The sequence below is a fragment of the Quercus lobata genome, chromosome 7 (assembly GCF_001633185.2).
Source record: "Quercus lobata isolate SW786 chromosome 7, ValleyOak3.0 Primary Assembly, whole genome shotgun sequence".
Taxonomy (NCBI): Eukaryota; Viridiplantae; Streptophyta; class Magnoliopsida; order Fagales; family Fagaceae; genus Quercus; species Quercus lobata.
The window spans coordinates 13,776,899-13,804,750 of NC_044910.1; the positions used below are offsets into that span (position 1 = coordinate 13,776,899).

General features: G+C 35.6%; 1 protein-coding gene across 3 annotated transcripts in view; it reads left to right on the forward strand.

Annotated features, from left to right (window-relative positions):
* The first annotated feature begins 16,015 nt into the window (after positions 1 to 16,015).
* The window catches only part of LOC115953126 (transcription elongation factor SPT6 homolog), a 41,571-nt gene continuing 29,734 nt past the window's right edge, over positions 16,016 to 27,852 (forward strand). Inside the window, exons 1-16 of one of the 3 annotated variants that reach the window (XM_031070641.1) lie at positions 16,016 to 16,137; positions 16,234 to 16,335; positions 17,094 to 17,205; positions 17,592 to 17,664; positions 17,789 to 17,939; positions 18,015 to 18,144; positions 18,229 to 18,478; positions 18,555 to 18,758; positions 18,847 to 18,972; positions 19,112 to 19,498; positions 19,572 to 19,682; positions 19,793 to 20,572; positions 21,239 to 21,380; positions 21,458 to 22,632; positions 23,070 to 23,279; positions 24,740 to 25,326. In XM_031070641.1, coding sequence (XP_030926501.1) covers positions 16,107 to 16,137; positions 16,234 to 16,335; positions 17,094 to 17,205; positions 17,592 to 17,664; positions 17,789 to 17,939; positions 18,015 to 18,144; positions 18,229 to 18,478; positions 18,555 to 18,758; positions 18,847 to 18,972; positions 19,112 to 19,498; positions 19,572 to 19,682; positions 19,793 to 20,572; positions 21,239 to 21,380; positions 21,458 to 22,632; positions 23,070 to 23,279; positions 24,740 to 25,102 — 4,347 coding nt within the window. In that variant the 5' untranslated portion in view covers positions 16,016 to 16,106 and the 3' untranslated portion in view covers positions 25,103 to 25,326. Of the gene's footprint in view, positions 16,138 to 16,233; positions 16,336 to 17,093; positions 17,206 to 17,591; positions 17,665 to 17,788; positions 17,940 to 18,014; positions 18,145 to 18,228; positions 18,479 to 18,554; positions 18,759 to 18,846; positions 18,973 to 19,111; positions 19,499 to 19,571; positions 19,683 to 19,792; positions 20,573 to 21,238; positions 21,381 to 21,457; positions 22,633 to 23,069; positions 23,280 to 24,739; positions 25,327 to 27,852 lie in introns of those variants that run through there. The other 2 variants (XM_031070639.1, XM_031070640.1) reach the window with 2 other exon arrangements.

A 27,852-nucleotide genomic window follows, 5' to 3' on the forward strand; every position in this document is an offset into this window, starting at 1 on the left:
TTTGAAATTTTGAAAGAGGAAAGTGAGTACAGGGGGGGGGGACAGGTTTATTAAACTACGCACTAGAGAGTTGGGTATTGTGGAAATTGGAGAGAGAGAATGGATAAGTTCTATAAACACAACAAATTTCATAAAAAAATTTGACATTTGTTGGCGTCGGTAGTAGACTATTAGTGATCGGTAAAAATATAACATTAACAATAGCTTCAGATGAAAATCAGTAAAAATTTGCTAATTCAATGAGTGTGAAAAATAAAAAATGTTGTCAAATTTTTTGTGCTCGTAACATTAGGAGAGATATGCTTGTACTAATAATAGTTTAGAGAGAGAGAGAGAGAGAGATGCTGTGTACTAACAATAGTTTATTTTAATGGAGAATTGGAAAAGAGTAAGAAGAGAGTGAGACTGCACTAGTGGTATTTGGGTGAGATTGGTTTTGACTCGGTGAGTGGAGGTAGGAAATGTGTAGTGAAAGACAACTACAGTTTTTGCTTTGCTTTTTGTGTGGACAAAGGGTAATGGGTTGATGCAATGTAATTTAATTCGCCCCTTTGTTTACGGTTTTGAACGTGCTTTTGACTCTATGATTATTTACTTGTCTTTTGTATATTTTGTCAAATATGATTGGATATTAATGTCAAAAATATATATGTGATTGGATATTGTGATGTAATAACATTATTGTTTTCCTCAATGAATTTGAATTTGAATTTAAATTTTAGATCATTTCACTTCAATTTCTTTAAAGATAATCAGAGAATAACTTATTATTTTCTATCTACTTGACTTTTTTTTTTAAGTAAAAAATTCTATACAGTTTGGTTGGTATACCATAAAGTAAAGTAGCTGTGTTATTATGAAATAATAAATAATAGTAAAAAAAATAATAATAAATAATAGTAAAAAATAATTAAAAATAAATAAAAAGAAAGAGGAAAGTTTCAAATACTATTATTATTTAAAAAATAAATAATAAAAAGAATTGGTGAGAGATCTAGAGGTGAATTGAAGATTTAGATTAATAAAAGAGTTGCCACCTCACTTAAAAAGTTGTCACGTAGAGGTGAATTGAAGATTTAGATTAATAAAAGAGTTGCCGCCTCACTTAAAAAGTTGTCAAGTCACTTAAAAAATCTCATCTCATTGTTTCCTTAGACACATAAGTATGAAGACTAACAGAAATTAACAGATTGACCAACATCGCTTATTTTTTAAACTGTAAGGACCAATATCACTCACTTGAAACTTCAGAGACCAAAAGCACTTAGTAGATCAACTTTAGGAAACAACATTATATTTTCACCTTTATAATTATGTCAACTAAATTCCCAAACTTAAAACTATTCCAAATTGAAACCTTTGTCCATCTATGTCATTTTGGGTAGTAGTGGGAAAAAAAAAAGTGAAACCATTGATAAAATTTTTGTTTTGCCTAGGTAACCAACATTGATTTTCTGGTATAAAAATATTCGTTTTTTACTTTATCATGCTAAGAGAAATTTTCTCTTTTTGAATGAAACTTTCTCTCTCTAACTTCTCAATTTAATGAGTTTTAAATTAATTTATGAACAAACCTAGGTGAAGTACGAGAAATTATTAGGTCCACCGGAAGGATTGTTGACGTGGTCCTCCTAGTCTTTCTAACCAATAAAAAATGTTATTTATACAAAGGTGACATCACCTAATGAATTTTATTTATGCAAATGTGACATCACCTAGTGATTTTTATTTTTAATTCTCTCACCTTATTTACATATAACATCACACATTTGCTTAAATTATATTATTTAATTAGTTGGGACGACCACGTCAGCAATCCTCTCAGTGGACCTAATAATTTCTCGTGAAGTACAAGATTTAATTAATAGTTTCTAGCTTTTTGCTCCATCTATATTGGGAGATCAAATTGAAATGATTTTTCTTTTTAATTTGGGACTTAAGTTGACAAAATTAAAACTTTAAGACCCTATATGAAATATGATATCAACAATGAACCTTTTTGTAATTTTCAAATTTTTCCTAAAAATAAGATGGTGACTCAATTTATTTATTTTGGATAAAAAAAAAAAATCTGTAATAAGAGTCTACTTTCTTTAATGCAAAATGAAAGCAAGCAAAAGAATATACAAGCTAAGCTAAGCTAATCAATGATTCTCAACAACCAAAAAAAAAGAAGCTAAGCTGATCAAATAATAATTACAAAATTGGTCTAAAAAAATTACAAAAATTGAGTTATCCCAAGGAAAAAAAAAAAAAAAAAACCCAATCCCATTTTTTTAACCCTGTTTATAGGAGTTGAAAACTTGAAATGCAACGTCTATACTCTATAGAATAAAAAAGGGAGAGGACAACTAAATTATGGATATAGGTAAAATGCTGGTGGTAATGAATAAGAACAGATGATACAGATGTAGAGAAATGACATAATAGCTATATGATCTGATTTGTCCAAAAATATTTATAAAAACTGCTAGGTGTATTTCTTTTTTAGTTTTTACTGATGTGAATAAATACCCCATTGCTTGATGAGAAATGTTATGTCCACAATATTTTCGAAGTATTTTTACACCAAATCTTAAGTGGCAAGTTGATATAAATTATTATTGTTGTGATAAAAAAGTAATTTCAGTAGTAAATTTTATTACTTTATGAGTTGTGAAAAAAAAAAATATATATATATATATATATATTTTTGATGGGATTGCGAATAAAATACTTCATTTGCTTATTAGTCTGTGAGTGACAAAGAGCCTAAGAATACAGCGATAGCATAAAATAATTGAGATTCTTGAAAATCCATGAAAATCTTCGGCGCCTATTAAGCAAATAATAGAGAAATGACAGACACAAATACAATCGCTGGGCTGTCCAAATTGCTCAGACACGTACGTCAATTTAGGTGAACAGAGAAGAGCACTAACGTCGGTTTAATGCCGCTTTAAAAATCCAACAAATACGAACCCTTTTCATAAACCGCGGCGTTACTATTTCAAAATATTTTCCCACAGTGTTTTTTGGTATGCGTAAAATGTTGTTTCACAAACAACAGAACTCGTGATTTGGCCCGTATGGTAAGAGATCCTTAGGGGTGATTGATTTGTGTTTTCAAGCAGTTTTTAATCAATATTTTACGTATTTTTTATATATTTTTTTACTTATACATATTTTTTCACATGTTTTTAAACAATAATTTTCAGTTTTTAAACACATTCACCAAACGGGCCCTTAGTATCGTTATTTAAATGTTGTGAAAATATGTGTGGATTAAAAAGTGATATAAAAATACGTGTTATAATTTTTAAATACTGAAAATTGTTGTTTAAACAACAATACCTAACAACAGTACTAAATAATACAGGTTGGCACATGGATATAAAAGCATCACGCCATCACCATCAGTGGTTGTAAATTTTAGGGGTTCAGCTTTAGTCTAGTGGCCACCCGTCAAGATACAGACACGTGTCTAGTCTTGGACATGTGTTCGCAATCTAACGTGTCCAGTGGCACTAGCCACTGAACAGAAGCCGGATTCAAATTTTAGCTATTTTACCACCTCAAATCCAATTTAAGTGCTAACATTGGTGAAGTCGAAGGCAAAAATATTTTGCCTTCTTGTTATAGTGAACTGCCAAGACTAGCAGTTCCCTGTAGCAATATGATATAAAAATTATAAATTATCAAAAAAATAAATAGTATATGACTGATGATAAAAATAAGACCATTGATGCAATGTGTATTATGAAAATGTGTGTTAAAATAAATAAAGTAACTTTTTGAAGTATTAAATGTTAAAATTTTTAACTCTACCGACGTGGATGCTCTAGGTTTAGACATACTTTGTTGATTTGTTAAAAAAGAAAAATGATATAGTACCCACAAAATTAAATTAAAAAAACACTTCTTTGTTTTTTTTTTCTTTGGGGGGGTGGGGGGGAACTTTGCAAATACACTCTAAATTACAAAGGGACTTTTAACATTTTACAGCCAAAACAGAACACACGAATTATAGCAATTAACTAATATGTTGATAATTCATAGTTCTATAACAGAAGTGTAGTTGAATAAAGTTGATATTTACCCAAGGGAAAAAAAAAATCAAAACAGAACAAAACAAAACAAAAACCAGAAAGAAAGACAAAAGTGGTGTTGTTGAGCTCCTACAGCCGTTGACTACAATAATTCATCAACAATATCGTGCAGATGGTCCAGGAGTAGTAGATTCAGCTATACCAGATTTAGAGCAGAGAATCACTTTATCTTTATGACACCAATAGTTAGCTTACACGTTAGAGAAGCTTTCAAAGCAAATCAACCATAATTAGTAACTTGTAATTTGTTATAATTTGTATTTACTTCTATTTTTTTATTCTATCAATCATAACGTACCATTTAAGAATTACTATAAAAATACGATGGGTATAGTATTTTTTACATATTATATTACAGCAAAATGTTAAAAAAAGTTGAGACTTAAGAACAATTCTAGTACTTAACTTATATAACGAAATGTAATTGACTGTGTGACAATTTTACGTTGACTTAATATTTAATTTTTTAATCACTCAAAAATTGGGGTATGTGGGAGTGACGTGAGTATTGGGTTACTTACATGCCTTGCTGGATGGTTCCAGTAGAGAGTGGAGAATAATGAGACCACGCGCCAGTCACGGGGGAAAGTAAAGTAACGGTGCTTGATGCTGTTGGAGTTGATTCATGGATATGGATTCATGGTCATGGTCTGTGGGGGCGGCGGGCGCACCGCGAACACCCGTGATCCAATTAGACGCACTATCTCCGCAATGTATACGTCAATTTGTCATGTGTCTACTTACTGTTTCACTTCATATTGTTTTTCTTTACTGATTTTATCGCATAAATTCAACCTACACCACTTATATTCTCATACCTCCTAATATAGTAGTGTGTCACATGATCTCATCAATTTTTTTTTTTTTTATAAATATATATATATATATATATTAATACAGACAATCGTACCCTCGTTAAAACTCTATTACCTAATATAAATATATAATAAGAAAATTTAAACTCATATTAATCTAAAAAAAATTAAAACCCATATAATTACACTCATTAAAACCTGAAAAAATCATTATTTATCCTTGAAATACTGAATAATTACCCTTAAAACTTATTTATAAAAAAAAATTAATCTCAGTACTTTATTGCCTAATATAATCAAAAAATTTAAAACCTGAAATCAAAGATTCTTCCCCAACTGATTGCCATGTTTATTAGTGAGATAAATTTTAGCTAGAAACTAGGTTGTAATCTAAATCTACAATTCCGCTTAATATTTTTTTTATTCGATGTGAATTTTGACAAACGCGTCATTTGATTACATTTTCTTCTTATATCCATCATACTTGCAAAATTTCTAGAATATTAAATATCAATAGCTATGTTATCAATCAAATGTTTAAATTTCAAGTTTTTGTAATGTAAAATTTTACATAAAAAACAAGTTTATAGATCAAATAGTAAATAATATCATATTTGATAAAATTTGACAAGTGTGTTAAGAATGTATAAAAAACATGTAATTCAATAGTTAGATTTTCAAAATATGTAGACATATTAATTTTTTTTAGTGGAAGTTATAACCTTAGGCTACAACAAAGTTCATAGCCAAACTTTGTCATTATTAGTGCAATGGTTGCGGTGCAATTCTTTGAGTTACTTTTCCTGCTCTTTTGTTATTATTATTTTTTTTATACAGGTTTGAAATTCTACTTTAGCCTAATCTGAGTATATATGTGTGTGAAACTCTCTTGGAAACTTGAAACTTAGCCCTTACCCCCCAACCCCACAAACACTTATACTTGTGGAGTGACCATCGCACCAAAAATGTACAGTGGTTTTTGTTAATTATTAACCTTGATTATTAAAAACCTTTTTTAACTAAAAAAAAAAAAATTATGAGAAAAATAATATTTCCAATTTTGTTTGTTTTTTTTTTTTTTTTTTTTTTTTTTTTGATGAAAACAAAAGAGACATAATTTTAAGAGTTAATCAGTCTATCATTGTAGTGCTCAACTCTATCAAGGCCATCAAGTTTTCCACAATAGGCATTGGTTCATCAAAAGAAATAAAAATACTAGTATTAAGATTGGTTTTAAGTTTTGCAACGGTATTTACGCATTAATTGTTTATGACATGTTGTTTGCTTGTGTGATGTGACATGATCCTAGATCGTTGGTCAGTATAGTATAAAATATCAATTTCTCTAGGAAATGTAGGTGTCTAACACTTTCCTACATCATAACACTTTCCTACATCATAACTTATCATTCAAACTTAGATCAAATTTTCATAGATTAGTATTTAGCTATGTAATTTTCATTTTTTTTAGAGTGTAATTAAGATCAAAGCCTAGTTTTCTTAATGTACACTTTTTTTATCAAATCAATAAAATGAAGCGCTTTTTCTATGTTTTTCTTTTAATTTGTTTACATTTAATAAAACTAGTATGTAACATGTGCTTACGCATGGGAATGATGCATGAATTGTAGTGGCACTATTGATGTTAGTTTGAGTTATTAAACATATAAGACATTGTTCGATCAAGACATTTTAAGGTACTAAAATAGTTTTTTCTTGAAATTTTCATGATATTGGTTATGCCAAGTTTCTCATTACATTGCTATTTACATATATAATTTTGAAAATTACTATTGGATACTACATATACAATATCTGTTGACAATTATTGTCTATGAAATTTTACTAAATTAATATGACACAAAATAAAATAATAAATTGGTCAAATAGTATCTCATAAATTGAATGAGGATAACTGCATGAGATCGTTAAACTCAATTACAATTTGTTATGTTCAATATCTTCGCATAAAAAAATATCTGAATAGAAACAGTATAAAAAATATGATCATTAGTTCAAAGAAAAATAACAGCAAAAATCTAAATAATTTAATTTGTATGGAAATCTAACAAAAGCAAAATCTAATCTTGATTCTAATTGAATTTTCTCCAAAATTTGGTTTAAAAAAACAATATATATTGTAAGGACATGATTTGTAACGACCCAGAATAATATTGGGTTCGCACGTAAAAAGGCCCAAACAATATCATTTATAGAGCGTGGGTTTGAAAGGCTAGGCCTCAGTCACAAGACGGTGGTTTTCCGTGGTGTTCGTACATAATTAAATCGTGATCACCATAGGAGTCTTTCTCCTGGAGGCGGGCTGGAGGGCTCTGGTTTTTTGCCATTTTTCCCAGCCCCTTTCTTGGTGCATTAACCTTTACATTATATAGCCCTTCTTGGTTGATCTTAGCCCTCCACTTGTTGGTCAGGTAGGTGCCTACTTCTGTACCCGTCCCATCAGCTGTCCCTCCTTACTTTCTGTTAGTTGCGATGATCGAAGTCGCCCTGCCCAGGCGTCTTTTCTCATTAACATAGTCAGGACGCTGGCTGGTGCATTTAATGCAGAGGGGACGTGTTCACCCTGAACCAGTTTTGCATCGTACCCCCATGTGGGTCCCATTCTACTCGCATCCCTTTCAGGGGGCTTTTTAGGGGTATCCTTCATCAAGACGTTGCTCTTCCCCTTGAGGTCCTGGAGTGCCGAGGACAGGGTCGTCCTCAGCTATTCCTCTCGACACTTCGGACTTTCCCCATTCGTCCTCCGCACATACCCTCCTCGGCACGGGCCCCGAGCCTTAATAGGGCATGGGTCGGACCATAAGTTCCCTGACCCCACAATAGCCCCTCAAAATCCTGCTATCCCACTCCTCGGGCGGATAGGAGGGTTTGATGACATCAGATATCTGTCAATGCATATCAATCCTTGTCACTTATCGGTTCCCGAGACTTTTCGTCTGCCCGAGGCACGTTCCTGGAGCCCTTGGAAGGTGAAACGTGGCCTCATTAAATACGGGCGGTTTTGTGTTTCCCACATTCTACGGCATGATGAAGATCAAACGGTGGTGATTCCTTGGTCTTTATGGGCGGGAAAATTTGTGCAATTACCCTAGAAAGTATAAAAGATTTTTTGGAACAGATCTGCCTCTTTAGTTTTGCACTTAAGAGTTCTAGTGCATATACCCTGGGTTCATCTGAACTTTCGTCCAAACTCAAGTCTATCTCCAGCACAAAAAGCCTATCCGAAGCGTCTTTCCTCTTTTATGTAAGTTCCCTGCCTCCATTAACTCGTACTTTTTCTTTTCTGGGTTTATTTTTCTCTGGTTCCCTTTCTTCTCCCTTCGCTGGTTGAGTCTGTTTCGTAAATCATAGAGATGGCTAAATCAAGACTGAGGAAATTAGTCGATACTGAAGAGGCGATGAATAAGTTCATCGCCGATTACAGGATTCCTCCCAACGTGAGTCTGAGGCATTGTAAGATGGGGGAGTGGCACTATAAGAGGGAAACGGGCGAGGTAGTAATTCCCGTCCTCGCCTTTGTAGAGGGGGGTATGAGAATCCCTATGGGGCCGGTAACGAGGGGTTACCTCAGGCATTTCCGATTAACCCCCACCCAGTGTACCGGCAACATGTTTAGGATTCTGAGTTGCGTGGATGCTTTAAACGAAAAGATGGGGTTAAGACTGACCCACCATGACGTGAATTAGTGTTATAATCTCCAAAATTTGAAGGAGAAATCCTACTACATGAAGACGAGAGACGAAAGGGTTCGACTAATTCAATGCCTCTCTAATTCCAACAAGGGGTTAAACAAGGATTTCCTTATCGTCTCCGGTGAATGGCATGATGGCAATCCGTGTCCCATAGTAGAAGGAAAACCAGGTGGGGTATAGGGAATGGAAGGGCGCTGACCCTTTGCGCCATTCTAATCTGATGTGGTTCGATAACTAACCATGCATATGTGTTTTTCTTTTGTAGATCCACACGCTTATCAACGGCATTTTCACTTAATCAACCGGGTGGACTTGGAGACTGTTTTACAAGCGGCAGTTTTCGTAAATGACGGAGATGGTCAAGTCCGAGCCGCTCACAAAATATTAGGGTACACTCCCGTTCAGAAGTCATTCGCCGACCCTAGGCACGTGATCAGCGAGAGCCGTTTTCGGCTTCCAAAAATTACCGTGGTCGAGACAGGATTTCTAATCTCCGAAGTACCATCTGTCCCAGAGAGCATCCCACTGGTGGGCCCCTCCTCGTCTCATCAAATAGCGGAGGACGAAGGCGAGTTAGATTAGCCCGAGAAAGGGTTTGGGGTGTTTGACCTAGCCAACCAATCCGAGGATCCTTCTGGTGATATAGGTGACCCAGCCTTGTTCGAGGCGGAGTTGTCATCAGTAGGCACATTCTCTCAAGCCGAGATGGGACTCAAGAGAAAGCCCCTGACCAGCCTATTCGAACTCCTCGAGGGTCAACCAGGGCAGGATGCGCAGGAAACGCTACAACCTAATGCTCCTTCCCCACCACCTCAGCCCCAGATTGTCCAGACTAGGTCATCCTCCACCAAGTCACAGCCACAATCCCCCTGCCCCAAACTTCCTGCTCCTTCCCAACCAACTCTGCCTCCTCGGCCGGAAGGCACTGATTCAAAGAGAAAGAAGAGCCCCAAGGGCAAGGAAACCATGGATGGGGGAAAATCCCAACCTTCTAAGGAGAGGGAGGAAGCCCCGCGTGCGAAGCAATTAAAGATTGGGCACCAAAGCAAGGATAAGGAGACCGAAGTCCAACCTTCCTAAGGCAAGGGAAAGGGGATCGAGGCCCAATCCTCGCCAAGCGCCTGGCTTCCCGCCCTAATGCTCCACGGGGGTCCACTGCTGGAAACCGCATCCATGAGGGACCTTGGAGATGGCGAGGGTGGTTACGTGGCATACGCACTAGGGAGAACCATGCTACTTCCCACCGACATGGATAGGTTGAAGAAAATGAGGATGCAGGAGGTCTTCCTCAGTACGAAGAGGTACTTGGGCATGGTAAGGCTCTTGAAACCTAAAACTTTATTAACTCTCACTCCCGGTTTGTCATTCACGATGTATTTATCTCCCTTGACAGGCTCTCCAGGCCACCTATAGGATGGAGGAAGAGGTGAACAATAAGAGTAAGGCGGCCGAGAATGAACGCTTCAAGCGCTTAGTGGCCGCGCAGACTCTCCAAGCTTCTGAGGAGGACCTCGCCAAGGCTAAGACTGCCCTAACAGACGCTATTCGAGATAGGGATAGCGCCTCGGCGGGTTTAGCTAGCACTCAAAAACAGGTCAAGGATCAAACAAAACGCCTGCTAGAAGCCGAGGATTAGTTGCGAATAGCCAAGGAGCTGATCGATGACTTGAATAAAAGACTGGTCGCGGCAGAGCATGACAAAGGTGTGGCGGAGTATGCCCGTGACGAAGCCATAAGGGCCAAGCGGGAGGCCAAGTTTGCCAGAAATGAGGCTGAGGCTGCCAAGGAAACGGCCTAGGATGATGGTTATAATGCGGGGGTAGCTGAAACCCAAGCCATCCTTAAAGCCCAGATTCCTGAAGTATGCAGGCTTTACTGCTCCCAGGTTTGGGAAGAGGCCTTGAAACGAGCTGGGGTGAATGCTTCATCCGTTTTGTGGAAAGCGGAGAACATATTCTACCCTACAGCCATCCGTGAGGCCACCTCCACCAGCTCCGTGGCTGTGAGCAACCAAACCGAGGAAGGGGTTGCTCAGTCGGAAACCATACAGGTCGGCGCCTCTCCTGGTGAGACATTTAAAGAGGGAGAACTTCAGGATGTGATAGAAACATCTCAGCGTACAGATCTCGAGGTACCCAAAGAGGTTGCTGAGCCCGTGGTTGGCACTCAGATGCCTAATGCTGAGGAGCCAGCCATACTTCCCCAGCCCCTACAGGCAATTCCCCTTGCTGTGGTCCCCAAGAGTACCAACACTAACCCTGTTCAGCCTTCCCCAGAAGGGACTATCCTCCAGGGCGTCGAAGCTGATCCCGTTCCGCCTTCCCAGGACGTGGCCGACGCAAAACTAAAGAAGTAGAAACCCTGGCCAGGCTTCGTACTTGTTTTTAGTTTAACGATTAACTTATTTCTTTTCCATTTTGAAAATTTTGTAATCTACTGGTAGTTTGAACCTGTTGAACATGTATATATGAAATCCTTTTCTTCCTTTTTCCTTTTGGTTACTTGTTAGTTGCCCTTGTCGATACTTACTATTGTTTATGAATTTTGAACTAATTATCTTAACACGTATAAATAGTTGTGCATGTGATAAATTTAGAATCATGTTTTAGAACGTTAGCTTACCTGCACTTGTAGAGCCTTGAACTCATTTCTGTCCCCCATTCAATGGAGATATAGGCATCATCCGAGATGTCACGTGTAGTTACTAGGTCCTGCTTAGTATCTAGGTTTCTTTAAAGTACTTGATTTTTAAGTAGTTGGGGGAATTACCCCCTCAACTATGGCGTGGGACCTTGGTTTAAGGGGAATTAGCAACTCGGCCAAGCCCTTAGAACCATCCATGGTGCTGACGCTAAGAAGCGCAGCCCCTAGTGAAGAAACGTAGCCCCTAGTGAAGAAACGTAGCCCCTAGTGGAATTTTATGCTAGAACACTACATCCGGCTGTTGGAAATGATGTGAGGGATTGTCTCAACCCACTACCTGTGCCAAAACACAAGCCTTTCCCACAGACGGCGCCAATTGTAAGGACACGATTTGTAACAACCCAGAATAATATTGGGTTCGCACGTAAAAAGGCCCAAACAATATCATTTATAGAGCGTGGGTTTGAAAGGCTAGGCCTCAGTCACAAGACGGTGGTTTTCCGTGGTGTTCGTACATAATTAAATCGTGATCGCCACAAGAGTCTTTCTTTTGGAGGCGGGCTGGGGGGCTCTGGTTTTTGGCCATTTTTCCCAGTCCCTTTCTTGGTGCATTAACCTTTACATTATATAGCCCTTCTTGGTTGATCCTAGCCCTCCACTTGTTGGTCAGGCAGGTTGCCTACTTCTGTACCCGTCCCATCAGTTGTCCCTCTTTGCTTTCTGTTAGTTGCGATGATCGAAGTCGCCCTGCCCATGCGTCTTTTCTCATTAACATAGTCAGGACGCTGGCTGGTGCATTTAATGCGGAAGGGACGTGTTCACCCTGAACCAGTTTTGCACCGTACCCCCATGTGGGTCCCATTCTACTCGCATCCCTTTCAGGGGGCTTTTTGGGAGCATCCTTCATCAAGACGTTGCTCTTCCCCTTGAGGTCCTGGAATGCCGAGGACAGGGTCGTCCTAGGCTATTCCCCTCGACACTTCGAACTTTCTCCATTCGTCCTCGGCACATACCCTCCTCGACACGGGCCCCGAGCCCTAATAGGACGTGGGTCGGACCATAAGTTTCCTGGCCCCACATATATATATTTATTTATTTATTTATATATTTCTATTACCTAGTTAGTAATAGACCCTATGTAGTTATGGTATATTACATAAATGACTTATAAATTTGAAATGTTTTTAGTTATACCAAAAAAAAAAAAAGAGGGCTTAAATATAAAATTATTCAAACTCTCTCTTCCTCTAATTTTATATATAGAGTATTTTTTTATGGTTTATTTATATTGGACTTCTAGTGTTTTACACTAAATTAACTCATTTAGCACAAAAATTAAAAAACTTAAATTAGATAGGACACATAGCGCAAAATTAAACTCTAATTGAAATATAATTTTTTTACTGAATTAACTCACTTGGCACAAAAATTTAAAAACTTAAATTAGATGAGACACATGGCATAAAATTATATTCTAATTGAATTCCAATTTGAAATCTAAGTGTTCGTTTGGGAAGTGCTTAAAGTTATAGCTTATTGTTGATTTTAGTTTATTTTTGCTACTATTGCATGAATCTCACTGCATTTTTTGATACTATTCATGAATCCTATTATACTATTCAGCTTATTTTTTACACTTTCAACAAAAAGTTTTCAGTTTTAACAAAATAAGCAGATTCTAAACAGATCCTAAATAAGTTGTTGACTCCATGCAAAACTCTCAATCTATAGAGGTATATCATCACGCCAAAGGAATTGATGATTTTGTTACTTGGATTGAGGAAACTCCACCATGTATTGAACCTCTTGTTTTTCAGGATGCTTTATCCGTTTAGTAATAAACTAAACGTATTTCTCATCCCAAAAAAAAAAAAAAAAAAAAAAAAAAAAAATCACCTCCATGAGATACACCACACACGTTCCACCCACTTGCATGGGTTTGGCCCAACTAGAAATGCCAGTTAGCCAGGCCGCAATCTCTCACACCTGTATGCTGTATGTGTACGAGTAGGACTATTACTATTTAAAGGGTTAGGATTTACATATCAGGCTTTCTTTTGGAGGTTTGTAATCACTACATTTTGTGTGATATAATGTAAGTTATGAAGATTCCTTTCCAATGCAGCAATGCTTCATGTTTGAAGTTGAATAGCAGGTGGTAATAGTGTATTTGACTTTCAGTGAATTTCTTCCCTACTGATTTCACCAGCCCAACTCCAAAATTTGGCATTTTGTATAGCACCGACCAACTCAATTTTTGGGATTATTTGGGTGATTAGTCATGTCAAGAGGACACCACTGACCACACCTATGGTGCAAGTAAAGTAGAGCTGTCAATGGGTTTGGTTTGATCGAACTGTGAGGGAGGAAGAAAATACGAAATTTTGTGATTTCAATGGATGATTAGTTAAGTTGGGGGCCGGGGAGGCAACAAACGATGTGTTCAAATTGCATTTCTATTCAAGCCCCATTTTATGGGTTAGTTTTTGCTATTTTTATTTTCCATCTAAAATGGGTTAAGAATGTAATAAGAAAAAATGTCAAAGTCCTATTGCACAATTGACATCTTCTTGAACTTTTCAACAAAAATATGTAGAGTTCAAATCATCCTCTTCCATTTAACTATATAATGATCAAAAGAATATAATTGAAAAAGAAAATTTTTAAAGCAAATGGTGAAACGTAACCAAGATGTATATTGAGCGTGCTCTCAGTTATGAGGATGTAAAATTGACAATTTTAAAACATAAGGGACTACATGAAAGAAAATTTAAGTTATTCACTCCAAAATGTGTTTTTGTCATTTCTATTTTTTAATAATAATAATAAAAATAAAAGTTCTAGCCCAAAAAAACCAATAAAACTGTAGGAAAAATACAAGTGAAAATGAGCAAGTTTCACTTCTCTATTGTACATATTTTTTTTAAGACTAAATTACAAATTACTCTATCTAATTTTGTTTAAAATTCAATTAAGTTTTTTAATTTCACAATTTTTTTTTTAAAATTTCAGTCATTTAACTGTTAACTTTATTCAATTCATTCCACCTATTAGCGTCCACAGATGATCTGCATTAAGTGGCCAAAATGATGTCCCTTCAGATTTTTTTTTTTTTTTTTTTTTTTTTTTAACTTTTCATAAAAAAACGATAGTTAAAAAATAGCAAACCAAAGAAGAACTCAACAACTACTTTTTCACTAGCCAAACACAAAAATATTTGAAAGGAACAACCAATCAATCCAAACAACAGCCAAAATCCATTCGACCCGAACCCCATTTGTTATTTTGTCAAAGCCAGAAGAATGATCATCCATATCCAAATACCAAAAATAAAAAACATTCTGAAATTGTTTTAAGTGGGTTCATATGGAGCTTTCTAGGTCATAATTCCATCTACCCACCCAATGCATAAACCATTCAGCACATAATTATCTTTGACATCCAATGCAAACTACAGTCTACAGCCATATACAACATTTTTACCTAAAGCAAAAAAAAACATGTAAAATTTAAACCAACATCCAAAAGTTACTAGAAAATCACCAAGCAACCGATTTACATTTGGCTTTAAATCCAATCTTCAAACACATATTTAGACAAAATACAAAGAGAGAGAGAGAGAGAGTCACAAAACTACATCATTTTGGGAACTTAACAACTTGTTTAAGAGGAGGGAAATGAATAAAATGGAATAATTTTATAATATTCTTTCATTATCTTGTTTGGGAGTTTTAATAGAGAGAATAAAAAATTCATTCCCTTGTTAGGGAGTTTTAATTGGAGAGAATGGAATGAATAAGAGGGAACACTCATTCTTCTCTATTCTCTCAAAATCTTAAATTTTCATTCTCCCAAAATTTGGAGGAATTGGAGAGAATGAAATTAGATTTAATGAATTTTTTACTAAAATTCTCAAAATACCATTATATCAGTAATATTGTCATAAAATAATTCCATTCTTTTCCTTTTATATTACTTCCAAACAATGTTACTTACCTTCTATTCATTTTTATGCATTTATTTTAAGCCTTCGTTTAGAATTAGAAGTTCATAAAGAAATGGAATAGAATGATCATAAATGAATAGAAAGGAAAGTCTTCTATTCCTTTATGATAATTCCATTCCATTTCCTTATAAACTTTCAAATGAAACCTAACGAAAATCATTTAACAAATACTAACGAAGGACTTAATTGAATAAATTTAAAATTTAAAATTTTGAATTAAATGAAGTTGAAGTTATAAGACTGAATTGAATTTTAGGCAAAGTTAGAGGACAAAATTTGAAAGGCTAAATTGCAAATTGCACTCTCTAACAATGATCAAAATTCAACACAGCCTTCTAATTTCATTTTTGTTCAATTAAGTCCTTTAACTATCAAATTTATATATTTCAAGCTTTCCGTTAGTAGAAAAAGCTTAGTCTAGACAAAGTTATAGGGTCTCCAACAAAGGTTTTTTTTTTAACAAAGTTGAAAGTTGATGACACTATTTTAACTGAGACTAACATGAGGACTAAATTTTTTTTTAATAAAAAAATGAAAGTTAGAGGCTTTAATTGAACAAAAATGAAATTAGATGACCAAATTGAATTTTGGTCAAAATTATAGGGTGCAATTTGTAATTTAACTTTTTATTTATCTATTGTTTTTTTTTTAAACACACTGAAACCGCCATTGTTCCGCCGCCCGAATTCACACATATATAAACTTTCGCGTCCTCACTCCGCAATTCACTGATACTCGCACATAGCTTCTTTCTCAGATTCTCTATTCACACACAAATCTATTCATTCTACAATCTCACACTCTTTCTTTCTTCTTTGCTCTGTTTCTTTCTTTCTCCAACAATGGGCAAAAACGTAGTCTCTGATGAAGAAGGTAAGCCCTCGATATTTATTTTGATTCTGGACAAAACTACGCTCAAGAAACTTTCTGAGTTTCTCACATTGGTCGCTGTTGGATTTGAAAAAACAGATGAGTTCGAGGTCGAAGGCGAGTACGAGTACGAGAGGGAACACGTCGATGGTCACCGAGGTGGTCGTGATATCGATGACGATGAAGAGGATGAAGAAGACGGTACGGTCTTTAGGGTTTTGCTCTTTTTTTCGAAAAAGGGTTTCGAAGTCTTAGAATTATGGTTTTGTTTGTTTGCTTGCTTGGAGAGTAAGAAATCTTTTTCCCCTTCGGTGGGGTCTGTTTGGTTGATGGGAAATTTCGAAGTGCGAGTTTTGAGGTTTGGATTTCTTGTGGAAAACCCTAATCGTGTCTGGTTGTTGAGAAATTGTAGTTGGTAAAGACATAAAAAAAATCTTGGTCTCATATGGCTACAAAGTGATAACACTTGCATGGTTTTCAATGAATTTTTGTAGGAAAAATTGATCTCACAATAATGTCCATCTGAATACCAGTGGTTGACCGATGTTTCAGTTCTTAGCAATTTTTTGTAGTTTGCGAACTTCAATTGACATGAATTTTCTTCTTACTCGTTATTGAGATACCAAAGAATTGATGATTGTTTATTGTTTATATGAACCAACAGTATACATGCTATCAACTTTACCATTAAAATTATGTTCTGGTTGGTATGTTCATGGCCAATTTTTTATATTTACTGCGTGGCACTCAGTAATTTGTTTGTTGTTATTTTTATTTTCTTGTGAAAGTTGTGCAATTCAATGTAAATGGAATTTTATTTTTTGAAACTTTTAGCTGTTTGATTTGATGTATGCAGTTATCCTCTGTTGGAAATTATCTTGGTGCATTTTGTGGGTGGAGACTGTATATTGAATAAGTTTTTTTTTTTTCATTTTTTTTTTTTTTTAAATTTTGTGCAGAAGAAGGGCAGGATGAATATGAGAAGGATGGATTTATAGTGGATGATGTTGATGAAGAAGAGAGGGCAGACAGTGATGAGGAGAGGCAGAGGAAGAAGAAAAGGAAGAAAAAGTAGACTTTCTTTCCTTTAGCTGTTATTTACATAAAGTGTATATATAAAAAAAGAAAAAGAAAAAAGAAATGGACTGGGTTGTTGCTGAAAAAATAGTATGAAAAGAGGAGATAAATACCTGTGTTTATTAATTGATACCGATTGAAACAAATTATTATAATTTTTTTTACTTAACAATTTAACTTCATTGCTAGCTGATATATATATATATATATATATATTTATATATATATATATATATTATTTAATTATTTTCCCTTTATCTCTTTCAAATTTGAAGTTGTGTTAGATGGCAAATATTTTTCTCTACTTCTTTAGTTATTATATTAAAACCCAGACTCAGGGTAAGTTCTTGTTTCTTATGACTTATATTTCCACTTTGTAGAGAGAATTATACACTTGATGAAGATGACTATGAACTCTTGAAGGACAACAATATTACCATTCCCCATTGGAAGGTTTAGAATTTTCTTGATATCTTTTCATTTCATCCTCTGACATTGTAATAAATTTTGGTAGAGCTATGTATGTGTAAAGTATAATGATTCATATTTTAGATGTTTTATCTTAAATCTTTATCAGCAGAGCAAAAAGTTTAAGCGGCTGAAAAAAGCTCAGGGGGTTTTCGAGGAGCCCTCTGGATTATCTGACGAGGAGGAGATGTTTGGAAGTGGAAAAGGTGGGCGAACTGCCAAAGAGAAGCTTAAGCAAAGTTTATTTGGTGATGATGAAGGTATTGTCTTATAAAAATTGTTGGTATAGGTGCCTGTTGACTGTTGACTGTGTGTTGTGGCTTGTGATTATGTAGGTGCTCCACTTGAGGACATTGCTGAAGAGGAGGAACAAGCAGAAGATGAAAAGGATGGATACATTGGTGAGGAGGATGAAATGGATGACTTTATTGTGGATGAAGAAAATGAGCATGGAGCTCCTCCCAAGTATGTTCTGTGCATGTTTCTTCAATACTGAGGTACTCTATTGTTTAACCAAGAAACTAATTTATCTATGTGCCTCATTTGTAGAGGAGGGAGGCGGCCAAAGAAAGGAGGGAATAGGAGGGCACCAGGAGTTTCCTTATCTGTTATGCAGGAAGCTCATGAAATATTTGGTGATGTTGATGAACTCTTGCAGCTCCGTAAGCAAGGTTTATATTCTAGTGAATGGAGGGAAAGGAAACTGGAAGATGAATTTGAACCAAATGTTTTATCTGAGAAGTATATGACAGAGGAGGACGAGCAGATTCGGGAGCTTGACGTCCCTGAAAGAATGCAGGTTTGACAGGCTATTTGAGATGTATCTTTATTCCATCTATGTGAGATAAAGTGTATTTAATAATTTTCTTTGTCAGATATATGAGGAGATAACTGGTTCTCCTCCATTGGATGATTGTATAGTTGAAGAGAGCAACTGGATACATGGTCAACTCCAAAGTGGCACGGTACCTTTGTTTAGCAATAGAGGCATGGGAACTGCTAAGGAAGGGGGGGATTTTTCTATTGAGAAAGTTGATATCATGAGATTTTTGGACCTACTTCACGTGCAAAAATTAGATGTTAGTATACTTTTATCTACTTTGGAAGCCACTCTTTGTTTGATTTGATCTCTATCTTATTATTTTGGCATATTCTTCATGTCTTCAGATACCCTTTATTGCTATGTATCGAAAGGGGGAGTGCCTAAGTCTGCTGAAAGATCCTGAACAACCTGAAGATGATGATGAAAATCAGGATAAGAATAAGAAGACACCTACTCTAAAGTGGCACAAGGTGAATTTATTTTGGCCACAATGAAGTTTATGCTTTGTTAATTGATGAAATATTTACTTAAATTAAAAAAAAAAAAAAAAATTATGCTTGCTAAGAGCAAGACTATATAAGTGACTAGCTGATATTTGCAAATATGAAGGTACTTTGGGCGATTCAAGACTTGGACAGAAAGTGGCTGCTGCTTCAGAAGCGAAAGAGTGCTCTTCAGTCATACTACAATAAACGATTCAAGGAAGAATCTGAACTTGTATATGATGTAACAAGACTCAATTTAAATCAGCAACTCTTTGAATCAATTATGAAGTCACTCAAGGCAGCAGGATCAGAAAGGGAAGTAGATGATGTTGACTCCAAGTTTAACTTGCATTTCCCTCCGGGTAAAGTGGGATTGGGCGAAGGACAATACAAGAGGCCCAAGAGGAAATCACTATATAGTATTTGCAGTAAAGCTGGTCTATGGGTGGTTGCGAGCAAGTTTGGTTACAGCTCTGAGCAATTTGGATTGCAGCTATCATTAGATACGATGGTAAGTTACTTTTCACTTGCAATTTTTATTCTGTTGAACAAAGGCTTAATGTTCCCATTTCATTGGTTTGTAGAGAAATGATGAGTTGGAGGATCCTAAGGAAACACCTGAGGAGACGGCTTCTAACTTTACATGTTCAATGTTTGAGACACCTCAAGCTGTGCTGAAAGGAGCTAGGCACATGGTATGCTAGTCTTTCTACTACATAGGCATCAGTGCAAAAGTTTTTCAGTTCAATGCTATATGAAAGGGTATTGTTCTAAGTTTGACTGCCAATTGTCTGACTTATTTCAGGCAGCTGTGGAGATTAGTTGTGAGCCATGTGTTAGGAAACATGTCCGTAGCAACTTTATGGATCATGCAGTGGTATCAACATGTCCAACACCTGGGGGGAACGCGGTCATAGATTCTTCCCATCAGTTTTCAGGGGTGAAGTGGTTGCGTGAGAAGCCACTAAGTGCATTTGATGATGCTCAATGGCTCCTCATTCAGAAGGCTGAAGAGGAGAAGCTTCTTCAAGTTACTATTAAGATGCCAGAAAGAGATTTGGAGAAGTTGATAAATGAATTCAACGAGTATTATCTTAGTGACAGTGTTAGTAAATCTGCTCAACTATGGAATGAGCAGAGGAAATTGATATTGCAGGATGCACTTTTTGGTTTTCTTACACCCTCCATGATGAAAGAAGCAAGATCTTTGTTGACTAGTAGAGCAAAAAACTTGTTACTTATGGAGTATGGGAAGGTTTTGTGGAATAAAGTTTCAGTGGGCCCATATCAAAGGAAGGACACTGATATTAACTCAGATGAAGAAGCTGCACCAAGGGTCATGGCTTGCTGTTGGGGGCCTGGAAAGCCAGCAACCACTTTTGTGATGTTAGATTCATCAGGGGAGGTGCTGGATGTGCTTTACACTGGGTCCCTCACATTGCGGTCCCAAAATGTGGATGACCAGCATCGTAAGAAAAATGATCAGGAACGTGTATTGAAGTTCATGACAGATCACCAACCACATGTTATTGTTTTAGGAGCTATGAATATATCTTGTACCCGACTGAAGGAGGATATATATGAGGTGAACATTATTTATCTTGTCATGATAGTCATTAAATTTTCACTGCTTCAGATGGGATTATTCTTCTGTTGATCCTAAACTTTAGCACCATGTTTATGAATCTATTGGTTTTCTGGTACTCTATTATTTTGTCATTATCATTTTGATTATACTATGCCAGGAAGTGAGAAGCGATGTGCATTTGTCATTGTGCCTTCGTCATTGTGTCTTCACTTCTAGAACTGGTGCTATCTGATTTTTTTTTTTAAAGATAATATTATTGGTGTTTCACCTAATACAGCACCTCCTCGGCTCCTCCCCCATAAGATAGGGTGGAGAAAAATAAGGTCGCGGGTTCAAAAACAGTGCTTGTGTAAGCTTACCTATTAAAATGGGTAGGTTTTTTTTTAACAATACTGTTCTTAAATCTTTTTTCCTTCTAAAACTTTTGAAACCTAAAGTTTTAAAGTAGAAGTGGTGTATTTTTTCTCATTACTAAATCTAATTTAAAAATCTAATATGTTTTACAACTTACGATGTGAATTGTATGGTTCTCCACTAATGTTTCATTTTGTTTTACAACTTACGATGTGAATCTCTTTCTGTGTGGAGCGGTGATGCAGTTCACGTTCTTAATTTCTCATTTGTTGGATGTGGTCTTATTTTAGTTTACTGCATGTTTATCAGATTATTTTCAAGATGGTGGAGGAAAATCCCAGAGATGTTGGGCATGAGATGGATGGGTTAAGCATTGTTTATGGGGATGAGTCTCTACCTCGCCTCTATGAGAACTCTCGGATTTCATCTGACCAGCTACCTGGGCAATCAGGTACATACTTCATTACCTTTCTTATTTTTAATGCTTTCAAGGCTTCTTTAATTAATTTTGTTCTCTTGTATTGTTAGGCATTGTTAAACGGGCTGTCGCTCTCGGGCGATATTTGCAAAATCCTTTGGCAATGATTGCAACGCTATGTGGATCGGGAAGGGAAATCTTATCATGGAAACTTAGTTCGCTAGAGAACTTTTTAAACCCAGATGAGAAATATGGAATGATTGAACAGGTTTTGGTAGACGTAACAAACCAAGTGGGTGTTGACATTAATTTGGCTATCAGTCATGAATGGTTGTTTGCTCCCCTACAGTTCATTTCTGGGCTTGGACCTAGGAAGGCAGCATCTCTGCAGAGGTCCTTGGTAAGAGCTGGGGCAATATTTACTCGAAAGGACTTTGTCACGGTGCATGGACTTGGTAAAAAGGTGTTTGTCAATTCGGTTGGTTTCTTGCGTGTCCGGCGGAGTGGATTGGCTGCTAGCAGCACCCAGTTCATTGATTTGCTAGATGATACAAGAATACATCCAGAATCTTATGGTCTTGCACAAGAGTTGGCCAAAGACGTTTATGATGAGGACATAAGAGCTGACACAAATGATGATGATGATGATGATGCACTGGAGATGGCAATAGAGCATGTTAGAAATCGACCTAGGATTTTGAAAGGCCTTGATGTTGATTTATATGCTAGTGGCAAGAACCGTGAGAATAAGATAGAAACTTTTTATGACATAAAAAGGGAACTGATGCAGGGTTTTCAGGATTGGCGTAAGCAATATGAAGAGCCTAGTCAAGATGATGAATTCTATATGATTTCTGGTGAAACTGAGGAGACCCTTGCTGAGGGAAGAATTGTGCAAGCCACTGTCCGTAGGGTGCAAGGTCAGAAAGCAATTTGTGTGCTTGAATCTGGTTTGACTGGGATACTCATGAAGGAAGACTATTCAGATGACTGTAGGGAGGCTGAGTTGTCGGACAAGCTACATGAAGGTGACATTCTCACTTGCAAGATTAAATCAATTCAAAAGAACAGGTATCAGGTCTTCCTAGTTTGTAGAGAGAGTGAGATGCGAAGTAACCAACATCAGTATGTTAGACACCTTGATCCATACTACCATGAAGAACAAAGCAGGTTGAGTAGGCAAGACAAATCTCGCAAAGAAAAGGAGCTTGCAAAGAAGCATTTTAAGCCAAGGATGATTGTTCATCCCCATTTCCAGAATATTACCTTAGATGAAGCGAAGGAGGTATGTTGTCAACTAAAACATTTTTGATATCTTGTGTACTAATAACTTGTTTGTTAGGTTTAATGGAATTATGAACCTTGTCAGTCACAAGGATCATTTATACTTTTCAAAGAAATCTTGTTGAAGTTTTCCTCTTTTAGAAGTTTTAGTAGCTACTTTTTTCTAATATGTAAGTTACGCATGCATGCACAAGGATCATTTTTCTTCCCTTTTGGATGTGAATAAATTGAGATTCTTTTAATTGTATCTTATTTGTTGATACTTTGTACTTGGGTTTTACTTGAATTATAGGATTTAAGTCATAGCATACCATTTCTGGAATGGACCAAGATGGGGTTTTCTTTATTTTTCACTAATTGTCATTATGTTTTGTATACTAAGTGCTTTCATATGTTGGCAAGAATTTAATACATTTTTATGATGTTTGGATCTTACAGTTCTTGTCTGACAAGGAACCTGGCCAAAGTATCATCAACCCCAGTTGTCATGGACCTTCCCATCTAATTCTAACTCTCAAAGTTTATGATGGAGTTTATGCTCATAAGGACATAGTTGAAGGTGGAAAGGAGCACAAAGACATCACAAGCTTACTTCGTATTGGGAAGTCATTGAAAATTGGGGAGGACACTTTTGAGGATTTGGATGAGGTTAGTATTTTTCTTCAGAGGGTTGTTTTCTGATTAGTTGTTGTTCATTGAAGTCACATATTGATGATAGTGGTTAACTGCTCTAAGTGTTGAATCAAACTTGACATTATTCAATATGTAATTGGTTCAACCTAGAAAGCACGGGTGCGGCTCTAGGGCCGCCACACCCGCACCGGACTCGCCCCAACGCGGCGTCCAGTGTTTGATGTGCTAAGTCGCCTTTTTTTTTTTTTTTGATTTGTCCTCATTCGCACCAATTCGTGTTGATTTGGGCTGAAACCGGCCGATTCAACCCAATTCCAACTGAAACGGGAGCCAAAATGGCTGATATGGTCTGATTTCGACTGAAATAGACCATTATGGCCCAATTCCCAATTCTGGCCAATACGGCTACTGGCCGCCATTCTTCTGCTTCATGTGGCCTTGTGAGAGGAAAAAAAAAAAAAGGAGAAGGAAGAAGAAGATGAGAAGACACAAATAAATAGTTAGAACTTAGAAGAGGTGAGGAAGAAGAATAAAGGTTTATAACAAAAGAATATAAATTAAGTAGGTGAGAAAGTCAATTGTTTCCCGTGGGTGGGCTTGGGAATTGGAAAAGAAGCAAAGGAACCTTCTTGGAAGGTGGTTTTTTGTTTACAATTACCAAAAATATTGATTTTATTAAAAACAAATCATAAATAATTGTTTTTTAATAATAAACTCTACCCCTTTATTTGATTTTTTTATATATAAAAAATATTAAATTTACTATATAAAAATATTTTTAATAATTTTTTAATCGCCGCACCCGCATTCTACTTTTTCAAAAATTGTCAAGTCCCACACCTGCACCCAAATCCTAAAATGCACCCGTGCTTCATAACCATGGATATTGATTAATGGGGGCATTCTGAAAATTGAACTTGAGAGCTTTCATACCCAAATTTGAACTTGAGAGCTTTCATACCCAAAGTTAGCTGGATTTACCTAGCAAATCACATCTTATATGTGGAATGCCTTCTATCTTGAATGAGTAGAACTAATGACAATTATATCAAAGAATTATTATTATCGAGGGAAAGATGGAATCCCTTTTTAAGTTTCCAAAGGCTATGAGCTGTCATGACTAAATTAGTAGATATTATGCATATTTCAGTAAGAAATACATCCTTTGTGGAGTGTTGCTCAGCTTCACATCACAGCAGAACAAGGATTTAGTGTACAAATTTTGTAGTAAAATTGTCATTTGAATAAGTATCTATGATTTTGGAGAAAAAACAATATTATATTATTGTTGTAGTTACACATTGAGGGGTAAGGGTATCGGCTTTTGTGCCTCTTGATGTCACTTTTTGGATTTGATATTGGCATAAACAAAGTTAAAATCGATTTAGCTGTTTATGTCATGTGTAAACTTCTTGTTTTTTTAATCTTCCAATAGTTCATTATTACTTATCCAAAAAATTTTAAAAAATTTGTAGGTGGTGGATCGATATGTTGATCCCTTGGTGTCTCACTTAAAAGGGATGCTAAGTTATCGGAAGTTCAGGAAGGGCACAAGAGCAGAAGTTGAGGAACTCCTAAGGATTGAGAAATCAGAGAATCCTATGAGGATAGTTTACTGTTTGAGTATCTCACATGAGCATCCAGGCACATTTATCCTAACTTACATTAAGAGTACAAATGCACACCATCAATGTATTGGTCTATATCCTAAGGGATTTAAGTTCCGGAATAGGATGTTTGAGGACATTGATCAGCTTGTAGCATACTTTCAAAGACATATTGATGATCCTCGGTCAACACAATTTCTCAGATCAATCCCCGCTAGGGTGCCAATGTGAAGCCCTACAAGTGTTGTTAATAGAGTGTGCCTAAACACTTAAAGCTCAAAGCTCCAAGGTCTGAGCACTTCACTTGGTCAAAGCAAAGCTCATTTAATGGAGCGTGCCTTAAGTACCCTTTTCTAGCACTTTTTGAAGAAGCAAAAAGAACGTTTGGGTGTGCTTATTTATTTATTTATTTTTGGAACAAAATATATATGACTTAACTCCTTGATTTTGAAGAAAATAACATGGACATTGACTAATTAAACTAACCCTATTTTTAAGGTGTTGTATTACACAAACAATTTTTTTTTTCTTTTTTTCTTTTTTACATTTGAAAAGAAATCAAGAAGGATTATTTAATATTCTTGTAGTTTTTGGACTTAATTTATTTTCATTGAACCATATACTTTATTTGATCATAACTATCCCGATTACGTATTATTATAAAGTACAAGAGAATTTTACAAGATGGTATGTTTAAACTTTCAATGAGTAGATTATTATCATATTGTTATCTGTTAATAATTGTTTTAAATTTTATTACCATAAAAAAGTTTTAAGAAATTGAAATAACTGGTATAAAATTTGAATGTACCAATTGTGCAATTTCATTATCCATTTTATCTAATTAGCAAAATATGTTACTATTATGAGTTTATGAACTTTTTTCCCCATATGCCATATGTCATTTATCATTTTATTAGAAATTATTTATATTTTATTTGAAAAATATGCGCTTGCAACTCACGCTTATGCTTTGCACTTGTCGCTTAGGCTCTAGGAAGCTTGTGCGCTTAAGTGCACTAGATACTTTTATACGAACACTGCCTACAATTTTTTTTGGGGGGGGTGGGGGATTTAAAATTCTATTACAAATAACTTGAAGAATTTTAAAATGAAATCTAAATTGCATTTTAATTATATTGATCATCTATCATAATAATTTTGTAATTTAATATAATACAATGTATACATTACATACCAATAACCATCTCTATGCCAAGTAGCATAATATATATTTGCATTTTGATTATTTAATCCATATGGAACTAAAAAAATTCCAAGTGGCTCATTTATATAGAATTTTTAATTAATGAGGCATTGCACAGGTGTATTATTAACCCTAAACATAATATGTAACAAATTAAGCTTTAAATCCTCAAACATTTGTTTTAATCTATTGAGAATTCATAGTTGAACCTCACAAATTTGGGACTAAAGTTTTGTTGTCGTTTTCCGCATCATTTACTAAATGGATTGATAACAACTGGAAATTTGTCAGAGCTCAAAAACTATCCTCTGTGCAACCAAATCCTACTATCTTAGCAATGAAGACCTTGATTAAATCCAGTAATAAAGACCTTTTAATCTCATCTAGGTGAAAATACAAAACCAAAATGTACTAGATTTTACCATGGTCAGGTGAGAAATTCTCATCCATCCAAGAAATAAGGAAATTAGAACGAGTAGAGAGAATGGAAAGTCTTGACAGAACTAGAATGAAAGACTTCACTCTGCAACCAAGTATTTGAGCAAGATACATTTTACTATTGTATTAATACCATTGATAAATAAACTGTCGTAAATTACTTCACCTGGGATGTACAACCAGTGCAGGTCCAAAAGGGTTCTACATTTTTTATGTAATGTCAAAACATTCAAAAGAGACTAGGAAAAGAGAGAGACTAGAGCTCGTGATATAACCAACCACAACTAAACTGCTTCAGACCATCCATTCCCAGGTTGGGATTGTGAAGAACTTCTCTTAAGGGCAGTATAGGCTCGCAAGGATAATCAACAAATGTGGCTGGGCTGTTGTATCCTGGGGACAATGTGCAGAAACTATTTGTCTAATTACATCAGATATACTGTAGACGGCACGATTTGTCTCAAGACAGTGACTTGGTCCACGCCTCATTTTTGTCACCTCTTTTGGTAAAATCAAATTGTGTAATTTCCAAGGAAAATTCAAGTATTATCTCTCCTTTATTTCCAATAGAAATGAAATAGACATTTTTTTTTTTTTATATATATTAATTATCTGTTTACTTCATTCATATGCCGAACTCCTAAATAATGGAGAAACAAGTTTACGAGGCCTCTCTCCTAATTAATGACATCAACAAAACAGGGAGGAACATTCCCAATATCAAAAGAGCAAGATGTAATGACCATTTGGCCAGAGTATGACGAGCATAATTATATGCATCTCTCTAGACCCAACACAAACTTAAACCAGGGAAATTGCAAGGAATTTCTGCATTGGATCCTGAATAACATGGTGGCAAATACAAATGTTCTTTAGGAAATTATAACATGGCAAATACAACTTTAATTTAAATACAAATACTTTAGGAAATTATTAATTATTATTAAGATGAAATTAAATAACCAAGCAATATCAATTATGCTTCAGTTGCTCAGCTGGATCGTGTTGACTTATCTCTCTGGATGTTCTTCATCTTCATGCAAACATTATCCTTATCAGCAGCTTTCTAAATAAGACCGCTTTATAACAGCACCTACTCGTATGTCTATGTCAGTCACCTCTATTTATGTAATCATTTTGGTTTATAAGTTACAAATTATAGATAAAGCATAACTTATGAAGAACAGGAGTTGTAGGCCTAAAATCTTTCTCATGACAAAAAAAAATCTCATATAAAGGTTGTAATAAGTGTGAACTTTCTATTCCAAATTATTGAAAAAAAAAAAAGCATGCAACAAGATTTTTTTTGAAGTAGAATCAAAATTTATCGATAACC